This window comes from Ochotona princeps, chromosome X (genome assembly GCF_030435755.1).
Source record: "Ochotona princeps isolate mOchPri1 chromosome X, mOchPri1.hap1, whole genome shotgun sequence".
Classification (NCBI taxonomy): Eukaryota; Metazoa; Chordata; class Mammalia; order Lagomorpha; family Ochotonidae; genus Ochotona; species Ochotona princeps.
The window spans coordinates 17220677-17231693 of NC_080865.1; the positions used below are offsets into that span (position 1 = coordinate 17220677).

General features: G+C 37.3%; 1 protein-coding gene across 1 annotated transcript; it reads left to right on the top strand.

Moving 5' to 3' along the window:
- The first annotated feature begins 573 nt into the window (after nucleotides 1–573).
- Nucleotides 574–10109, top strand: DYNLT3 (dynein light chain Tctex-type 3). The gene is made up of 5 exons (XM_004587839.3): nucleotides 574–687; nucleotides 2744–2785; nucleotides 6892–7015; nucleotides 7919–7996; nucleotides 8316–10109. The coding sequence occupies exons 1-5, from the start codon at nucleotides 658–660 to the stop codon at nucleotides 8390–8392; spliced, it is 351 nt and encodes a 116-aa protein (XP_004587896.1). The 5' UTR covers nucleotides 574–657; the 3' UTR covers nucleotides 8393–10109.
- Nucleotides 10110–11017: the final 908 nt, after the last annotated feature.

An 11017-nucleotide genomic window follows, 5' to 3' on the forward strand; every position in this document is an offset into this window, starting at 1 on the left:
CTTCCTTTCTGTCTCTCCTCCTCTCTGTATATCTGACTTTCCAATAAAAACTACATGTCTTTTTTTTTAAAGGTTCAAATTTTCTAGTTTCTTTTGTTTTCTTTCTTATTTTAAGTCAGATTTACAGAGAGGAGGAGAGACAGAGAGGAAGAACTTTCGTCCGCTCTTTTTTTTTTAAACAAATTTTCCACATAAGCTTGCTTATGAGGAAACAAGCTATGTTAAGTTAACTTTTCCAAGTGAAGTTAGGAATAGGAAAAACGAAAGTGGCGTGTTTACTATTCTTATTTACTGGGTATAAAGAAAGTTCAGATTACGTGCCAACAGCCACGGCAGGAGCGGGTCTAAACAGAGTGACAACAGGTTAGGCCCCACTCTCATTACTTCTAGTTCTTTACCACAAATTCCAGAAGAGACTGTGAGAAACAGGTGCCGGTTTCAACAGCTGAGGTCACTAGGCCTTTCCATTCCCCTCAAGCAGCCGCGCCCGCGACCTGAGCCCGCCCTACGTTCGCGGCAGAATGACGACACAGAGGCGGGGCCTACGTGGCGGAAGGCTCCGGAGCATAAAAGGGGCGGGGCCTCCCTGGAAGCCAGTGCGCGGCCGCGGAGCTGGAGCGGGGCGTCGCTCCGCCCCCTGTTCGAGTCGGAGCCACCATGGAGGAGTACCACCGCCACTGCGACGAGGTACCGCCCCTCGGCTGCTTGCGAAAGTCCCCCGCCCGCCCCTATGCTTCTGGGCCGGGGGTGCTAGCAGAATGGTCTCCATATGCGGGACGGGCCGCGACAGTTGGGGTGCGGCGTCCACTGAGCCCGGGTCCTTTTCACAGAGCTGGGCGTCAACCCCGCCGGCGCTGGTCATCTTATCTCGAGGTCCTGAGGATGGACTCAAGGCCAAGGTGGCTGGGACGACCAGAAGCGCTTAGGGCGAACAGTGGGATCGGGACCCGAAGGGAAGGATGTAGGGGGAGGCTGAACTGGAATGCGTGGGACGGGCATCGGGTGGTGGGCTCCACCCATCCGCCGGGCCGACCTGGGAAACTGGTCTTTCCCTCTGCTTGCTGGGCTCTTAGGAGTTCGCAGAGCAGGTGCCACAGCCCCACAACTCAGGTGTGGTGACCACCTCCCTCCACCGCCTCCTGAGAACACTACCTGGACTGTCTGGAAGGAGCTGCTTTCTGGACTCAGAGCTTTTGCTTACTGACTCAGGTTTTCCTAGCCCTCAGCAGCCCCCTGGTGATGGTAGTAGTTATGTTTTTGTTACAGACACGACTCTAACAAACGCATGGTGTTTTAAACTTGTCCCATGTTATAACAGCCGAGAACAGCTGATGCTCGATTTGAACCCAGGCCTCTGATTAGACAGCTAAGGTCCTCCTTCATTGTAACCACTAGGAGGATGAGGCCTACTGTATCCCAGACGAACTTGTCACAGCTTGCAGGAGAATAAACAAAGCTGCGTTCTCTCTACTGGTAGCCGCCGGTTAAAGGTGCAGAAAATGCAAGTAGGCACTTACTGTGCATGCATTATTAGATCCTGAAAGGGGCTTCTGGTGTGGTGGCAATCGAGGATGCAGGCTTCTGCAGATGGCTGTCGTATAGGGAGGCTTGCATCCTTACAGGTCACGGGGAAAAGCATTCTAAATTTAGAACTAAAGATTTGCACAGGAATTCCTGGCTAGCCCCCATCAGGCATATTCCACAGTAATGTCTTACAGAAGTTCTTTTCTGCAGAACTTCCTACATATGTATATTTTATAAGAAAGTAATATGTATTGCCATGGCCACCTTGTACAGCCAGATTATTAGATGTCTTTTCATGTTGAATTGAAATGAGTATCATTTGATTCATAGGCCAGTTTTTAAAGTATATGAGGCCCTGATTTTAACACAATGACAGTGGCATCAAGTTCTGAAATCTCTTCTCATAACATTGCTGAATATTTAGTGTAGTCTTTGTTGTTGGAGAATTTTGTGAGGCAGTTAAATTACTTGGAAAATTTTAGATACTGAACACAATTTCAAAATTGGCTTGTTTCACTAAATTTTAAGTTATAGTTTCTACAAAAATCCTGATGACACAAAACATATCAAAACATCTTCGTGGGAACAATCCATGTGCTACCTGAAGTGTCTTGGTCGAGATTTGGGTCTTACCACATAACCTAGTACTGTACTCTAGGACATCTGGATGGCATTGATCATTGCTTGTTAGCTCAGGATTCCACAAAATTACTCCAAGGAAAAGACAACCTTGTCAGACTCATTTATACTCTTAAAATGGTATTAATTGCTAGTGATCAACTATTTTCTTAAGCTTTGAATCAGGAAAGCCACTGTTTCGCAATGCCAATTTTAGAAATTGATAATAATCTATTAAGTATTCTCTTCTTTTGGATCCCCTTTATTGTGCCACTTAGCTGAAACTCTTCCCTGCTTATTTCCTCACCTTTACAACACAATGGTCTCACTAGAACAAAGCACTTTTCAAAAAAGATGCAGTTGCTCTGCTGTGCCCCAGAACTAATGAATCAGAACCTGTAGTGAGGTAGATGCGGAAAGCATTCTGTATTTTGAAGTGTTCAGAAAAGTACTGGCAGCTTTGCTTAGCTGTGAAGTTTCCTGTCGCTGGCACCTGTCTAAATGAGCCAAGGGTATTCTGGGTAGCAACATAGTTGTAAGAAAAAAAAAAAAAAAAAGGAAATCTGTGTTGAAAACCACTTTGTCCTTTGTTTTCCTTTAGGTTGGCTTTAATGCCGATGAAGCTCACAATATTGTCAAAGAGGTGAGTTATAAGTTTTGTTTTCTTATAGCTCGTGGAATTAATGGAAATTTTTTTTCTTAATGGAAGTTTTTAAAAGCTGTGTTTTGACTTTTAGTATAAAATTAGCTGGCTCTTAAAACACTAGTATTTTAAATATTTATTTGTTAACTCTTCATCGGATGCTTCCACATTTTCGTTGTATGCTATTAGCCATTTGGGGCATACTCTTAAAAGGGAACTTAAGAACTTTTGTCATGAAGAAACCTGATTCACTGTTTTCTGAAATTAATGCTGTGTCTGAATAAAGTAACTTCTATATTAGTAAGCCAAACATTATTTTAATTGTTGCTGCTATAAATACGTGTCTATAAGTATATACATACATGCATATTTTTTATATTGAAAAGTGTATATACATGTAATTTGGGATCGTATTTAAAAGAGTTTGTGAAAAAAACAATTAAAATATAGGTTTATTTTGTTGCAAAAAGTTTTGAGACCCATGCATATGAAGAATCATTAAAAAGTTTACAGAAATGTGTATGATGAGAAAATTATGCATGAATTTCAAATTTTCTGCAGCAAAATAAACTTTTAATTGTATCTTACACAAACTTGTTAAAGTATTGTCATATGTCTATTTCATTAAATATAAAAGTATTAAAAAAGTATAAAAGTTCTATAAATATCTGCCCTTGAACATGGCATACTTTTAGCCCAATATAATTGGACAAATAGCACCTTTTAGATACTAAAAGGTATGGTAGGTCAAAATCTTAAGAAAAATATCTGAAACATGGAATCTGGTCCTCCTGTCATGAGGCAAACGAAAGTTGTTCCTCGTAACCAGCTGAGGGACTTTGATTATTGTCATGAAGTCACATACAGACTTCACTTGTGGGTAAGGTGTTTGTGAACACATTCATGGTTCTGGGTTGTCTTTAACTGCCAAATCTCAGGGGAACAAGCTGAGTTGGTCCAGCAGGCAGATGTAGATTATGGCTGTGGCTGTGGCTGTTTAGGATCTGTGTCCTGGCAGATCCTGAGTATGAAAAGCCTGTCCATGAAGAGGTCTACCCTCTGACGTGGTTCACATCATCAGTGCCACCTGAGCAAGTGCCTGCCTGGAGACACAGAGGCAAGAGCCCCCCAGGATCTCATTCAGATCTGACCTCGTACAGCCAGGATTGACTGAAGTTCCGCGAGGATTTACAGGGGCACCTGATAATTGTACCATATTTTTCTAGCTCAGAATCATACATTAGAACAACTTAAACCAAGATAATTTAATAAAACAAAAAAAAGAATGCCAGTATATTTTAATACCTTGACATATGTGAAAGCATACAAGAGGGAAATTGGGAGCTGAAAGAGAGGGTGAAGGTAATCAGAAGGAAAAAAGTGACAATAGTCTCATGTGTCAAGAGGGGCTGTCCTTAGTTAATGGAACAGGAAAGTGTGCTGGAGTTTGGGGATTCCCTTAAATAAGGTTTTCTTCCTCACTCAGATTCTAAACAAAAAGTCAAAAGAATCACTAGAAAGAGAATAAAATTCTCCTTTATTACAAGAAGGATTGAAAAACTAGGATTGTAGTTGTGGCTTGTTTTGTTAAATCGCTCTCAAGTATGTGATTGGGTTAGCAGAAAAATACAGTTACCTACACTGGTGGGTGCTTTTTGGTTGTCTGGGTGGACAAGAAAGGAGAAACAAAACTCAAGTCCAGGATGTTTGGTAGAGTGACTCTTCCAAATAAGATTGGCACAACAATGGTTGTCACTCAGGTACTAGTTAGCTCACTGCATCTCTGTGGACAAGAGACCGGGAATGTTGAGAAAAAGTTCTACCTGTAGAGTGAAACATTAGGGATTGAAAAGAAACATGTTCCCAACAGATTCTTATAATGAAATAAAAATGGCGAATTCACTGTTTTGGGGGAAGTGGGTAGAAGATAAATGCATGGTGATCTCAAGGAAGCAAATTTTCATCCATTATACAGGAGTTCTGTGGATGTGGTCTATGACCTGTGCATCAAGAAATTGTGATATAAATAATATTTGGAGACACATAAGTAACGTTTGGAAAATAAAAACGGACAATTGTACAGTAAAGGTGTTTTTCTTTGGGGAAATTGGACTGACTGGAAAAAATGAAAGGGTGGGGAAGGAACTCCTTTTTTTCATCCTAAGTTCTTCTGTTCTGTCAAGTTTTCAAAACTGTATATAGTTTTTTAAACTTAGAACATTCAGGCTTTTTAATCTGAAATATTCTTGATTAGCAGTGCCTAGAAATTCATTTGCATTTTTAGTTTTTAATTAAAAATATTTTAACATTTAACATTGTACGTGTTTATGGGGCAACACATGGTGTTTTGATATGTGTATATATTGCGTAATGTTCAGGTAGAGTATATTACCTGTTTGCTCAAATCTTCAATATTTCTTTATACTAAAAACTTGTAAAACATGTTTTAAGTTCTTTTCATTGCTTTAATATTTTAAATTTTATCTATATAGATGAACACAGTTAATGTATTTTACAATACAGATTTAGAAGCATAGTGATACTTCCACCTCCGCCTCCCCCCCGCCATGTTCCCCAATGACCCTCCTCCTTCCTTATTTTTTTTCTACCTTATTCCCATGGCATGAAAATTCCACTTCACAATAACAGTCTTAATATTCCATTAGGTAAAGAATTCAACTAAGAAAATAGCAAGTAGGAGGAAAAAAACACTGTTCCCCAAGAGTATACAGAGGCTTTAAGCACTAATCAGATCTCAAAACGTTAGTCTTCCTCATGTAGATAACAATGTTTGTACTCTGTGTACTAATTACCACAAATCAGGGAAAATATAAATTTTCTTTTGGGGACTGAGTTTTTCAGTAAGCATAATGGTTTCTGGTTATAAACATTTTTTGCAAAAGACAGGATTTCATTCTTTTTTATGGTTGAGTAGTATTCCATAGTATATCTATACCACATTTTCTTTATACTTATTTCATTTCTTTTGGGTAAATGCCCAGGATTGGGATTGCTGGGTCATATGATAGATCTGTTTTCAGATCTCTGAGGAGTCTCCAAACTGTCCTCCATAATGGTTGTACTAGTTTATGTTCCCACCAGCAGTGGATTAGGGTATGGTTTTTCTCTTTTCCTTATTACAGATAAATACTTATTACTTTAATATCTGTAACCAGCCTACTGTGCACTAGGACCCCAGAATTCATTCTAGGCATAACTTAGTACCTGTTAATCAGTCTTCCTCCTCCTTCTATCCTCCATTTTCATCCCCAGCCTGTGATAACCACCATTATGCATAGTAAGAATAAGATTATTTTTGTTATATGGTAGAATTATGTTTTAAAATTAGTTCCATTGTATGTTTCTGGCGTCTGAGCCTTAGTTTAAAACCAAGCTGTTTCACAGCCACTCATTAGCCAGTTAACATCAATCCCTTGTAATCTCCCACCCCAAATCCTTTCATGGCATACTTTATCACCCAGGAATGGCCTTTTTTCTGTTAACAGATGTTCGAGTTCTTTCTTTGGTGTCTCTGCTATATTAAGTCTTTTACAACAGAGGCCATGGCATTTTTACCTTAATATGACCCATGTTATCTTAGAAAATGACAATGCATTTAGAAATGTTTTGAGAACTCTTAATACACTATTTTTAATGCTTATTAATTAATTTGAAAAACAGAGCTACAGAGAGACAAGGGGCAGTAGAGAAAGAGAGATTCTGCTGATTGACTACCCAAGTGGCTGCACTGATTTAGCTAGGTCAGGCCAAAGGTCAGTCAGTCACCCCTGTGGATGGCAGGGGACCATGAATGTGTTCCACCTTTCTATGCTTTCTCAGGCACAGTAGAAAGGAGCTGAAGCGGAAGTGGAGCAGCCAGCAATCTACTGGTGCTCATATGGGATGTCGTCAGCATCACAGGCAATGTTTTAACCCAGTTTGCCAGCACTTGAAAACTGAAACACTTGGAGACAGTACATTATAATTAGCAGGTGCATATTTTGTAAAATGTCTTATTGGATAATGCCTATGGTTTGTGTTTTGAATACATTTTTGTAACAATTTGTGTAAAATTCTCTTGAACTAATTCTGCTGTCCTCTATTAGTGTGTAGATGGAGTTTTGGGAGGTGAGGACTATAATCAGAACAACATCAATCAGTGGACTGCAAGCATAGTGGAACAATCCTTGGCACACTTGGTTAAGTTGGGAAAAGCTTACAAATACATTGGTAAGTATCAGTGTCCCTCCACTCACCTTTGTCTTTGTGATTCTGAGTTGTGAAGACATATGACTAGTAAACTCTCAAGTTGGATACTAATAAAATATGAAGAACTTTGGCCACATTCATACAAAGGTAATATAAATAATATCTAAAAATGCAAATTGTTCATTATGAAAAAACAGTTTGATCTCCTTGTCCTTAGTAGTACACCCATTTGCATTTACATAATTTTCTTTTTATTGAAACTCCTTCTGCCCTATTGTCTTTCTTTCTGTAGCCCCATGCCTCTTTGTAGGTGGATGGTGATATTCCACACTGTGACTGTCAAGTGGAATGTTTGCTGTGTTTGAATTCTGTCCACATCACAAAGCACAGAATTAAACTCAGAATTTTCCTGTAGTGCAATCACCGATAGTTATAGCAGTGATACACAAACCAACCTGATCCCACGGATTTAAAATTGTCACGATGGATAATCAAAATGAGAGACTTTCTTTTAAGGTTTTTATAGTTCATTATTTCAAAATTAGAGTTGCAAAAGAGAGAGCAGGAGACAGGGAGGGAGAAACCAAACAACTGAAACAGCCAGGGCGGGGCCAGGCCAAAGCCAGGAAGCTAGAACCCCATCTGGGTTTCCCATGTGGGTGGCAGGGGCCCACGCACTTGAGCCATTTTCTGATGCTTTCCCAGGCACATCAAAAGGGAGCTAGATCAGAAGTGGAACAGCCATAATTGGAACGGGAATTCCACAACACTGTCCCCCCTCCTTTTTTTTTTTTTTTTTTTAATTTGCTTGCTGAATTTATTGTTTTCCTTTTTTTCCCCAGCTTTTAGAGCTCTGAACTCACACTTCAGTATTGGCTCACTTTCTCTTGTCTATAAGTGACCTCACTGTTACTTTATTTGTAGTGACCTGTGCGGTGGTCCAGAGGAGTGCGTATGGCTTTCATACCGCCAGCTCATGCTTTTGGGATACTACATCTGATGGTAAGAGACTTAAGGCTGACTCACACAAAATTGAGTTTGTAGATCAAATAATATACTTTTTGTCAAATACTTATTAAATCTGGTTAAAGTCTTTATCAACAAAATTGGTTGGTACTTAGATCTAAGTATGTCTTTTCACCAATATGAAATATGAAGAGTTAAATGATGTAAGAAATAAGATATTAAAATCTATGAAATGAATTTATATAGAATATATCATATACACATATATTCTATTTATAAATGTATATTCTTTATATATTACATGGTGATTCTGATGTTTTCATGGTATTTCAAGGTTTTGTGTGTATATTTTCAGGAACCTGTACTGTAAGATGGGAGAATCGAACCATGAACTGCATTGTCAACGTTTTTGCAATTGCAATTGTCCTGTAACTGACTAACAATGCTGGTCTAAAAAAGCCATTAACTTAAAAATTTGTCAGTGTATCCTTTCTGGAGTGCGTAATAGTTACCTGCAAATATGCTAGATGACACGATGTGCAATAAGCTTCAGCTATCAACAAAAACTGAATATTAAAAGCAAGCAATCTCATAGTATGTTGGCAGATTATATATTCTATACAGTATAATTTAGATAGGGAAACTTGAATGTTAGTAAAATAAATAAATGCAGAAATGCGGCATGACATGAGTATCTAGTTTTACATTTATACCAGCTTTTCACTAACATTACTATGTAAGTAAAGAGAAGGAAAAATCCACTCCCTGTAAAGGATATAAGGCAGTGTTCTTTGATTTAGAGAGTCTATCAGGGATAAATGTAAGCACAAACAAGCTGCAAAGATAAAAGTGGGGAAAACAATACCAAGTCACTAACACCTCTGAGTTTATTTTATTTATTCCCCTTAATTGCTCAGTGTTTAGTGAGAAGTAATTCTCTTTTATTTCTCTCAACTAATACTACATAACCAAATATGGTCAACCCGTTTATTCTGAGAATTGGTAAATCAACTTTTTATTATTTCAAATTAAACTAAGGACAAAGTAATCTGTGATTTAAATTTCCTGGGTAAGCAAAATTAGTTACCATGTAGAATGAGCAGTATTATGACTCAAGTAGCTCCATTATAATTCATTCATTCGATGAAGGACAAAAATATATAGAAAGCCTATTGTGAGCCAATTTCTCATGTAGGCATTGCAATTATCAAGTGCTGTTCAAATGCTAAGCTCATTTTGGAAACTTATGTGGGAGAACTAACATCTTTATTTTGAGGAAATAAAAAGGTTTCTTAACAAAAGCAAATGGTGAATTTGGTTATCTGTGTAGAAGTAGACAAAATGAAATGCACTTAGTGATGAAAAAATTATAGAAATAATTTTAAGAGTTGCTTATAGCAAGTTAAAATGCATAAAATAAGCAACTCTTAGGTAAAGGCCTTATTAATAGTCTTAAATATACAAGTAGACCATTTTAATGCTTCAGTTGCAATCTTCTGTAAATAACACTAAATGCATATGTGGGGTTCAAATGAGTGGAAGAAAGTATAAATTAAAAGCATACAATCATTAGCAGGTTACCTATTATCTCAGGTCTTAGGGATTGTAATTAATTTTCTTAATAAAATTCAAGAGGGAAAATTAGGGTACATAGCTGGCAACCAAATGTGAAGTTAATCTGCTATTTAACCTTGAAAACAAAATCAATTTGCTGTGTTACCATTGCTAAACACATACACAGAAAGGAATCATGATTCTTTGAATTTGGGAGAAAACGAAAAGCTTAAGATTGGTGTTAATAATTAAAGCAGTGTTCTTGTAGGAGTAAAGTGTGCATATCTGGTATTTTGCTGAATAATGGCAATTGTTCAGCGAAGAAAAAGATTTAGAAAATGTAAGGATAGGGTCTAATGCAGTGATCTATGTTATTTAGCTCATAAAAAAATTCTCAGTCATTACCTTCATGTTATTTATGCTGCTGGCTTTCGTGCCCTTTAAAATTATAATAGTGACCAAAATATCTGTGCAGTTAAGGTTTGTTTTTAATTATTGTTGAAGCCTGTTTTTTTTTTTAAATAATGAAACCAGACTCTGAGCTTGCTATTTGTTTATAGTGAAAATATAATAAAGATTATCTTCTTGCGCTGAATTTTTGCTTGTGGATGATCATTTCAGTATAAAAGAAGGCATTGTTTTATCTAAGAAATTTTAAATGAGAAAAATGGGGAACAAAGATAAATATTGAATCATAGATGTATTATGCAGAGTAAATACCACTAAAATAACAAGCTAAACCCAGTATTATAATCAATAGCTTCTATTTCTTATTAATATATCATTTTAATAGGAGATTTCATTTAAAAGTCAGTGTAAAATATATTTGAAGCTTTTTATTAGCCTTTGATTATTTTATGCAATGATTTTCCCCCTACTTACTAGGTACAGGGAATGTTAAAATAGAGTTGTTACTGTTTTGTTTTTTTAATTAACATCTTTAAGTGTGTGAGATTAGGGTATTCAAAAGTAACTACCAAGTTGGCTTTTTAAAGCTAGAATTTTATGCTTACAAAGTACCAATACACTCCCTAAATGATGGCAACATCTCATTACATTTTCTCTAGTAAAACCTACTTTTCTGCTTTTCTCTAAGTTGGGTGTTACTAATTATGAGTCACTGAATGTATGTTCACCACCTACATTGTTTAAAGTGATCTTCGGAGCCACACTCACAATAAAGAACTATTTATAATGCAAAAAATAATAAGAAAAGTGATCTTCAGATGTTTAGGATTATGTTTTCTGAACCTTTGTGTAAAAATTTGTTGTCTTTTCTTGATAAGGTTTAATAGGAGAAAAAAGTCCACATAGCAGAGAAATTAGTCTTTCTTAGCAGCTAGCAAGGCAAAGTTTGAGAGATGAACTGAAAATTTCACCTATATAGTAGAATCTAACCAAGGAGAATTTGTTTCGTAATCCAGAAGGTAGAGCTATATATATAGATCCAATATCTAGTGATTCCATAAAGTAAACCTTTGCACTTTTATGAAATATGTGAAA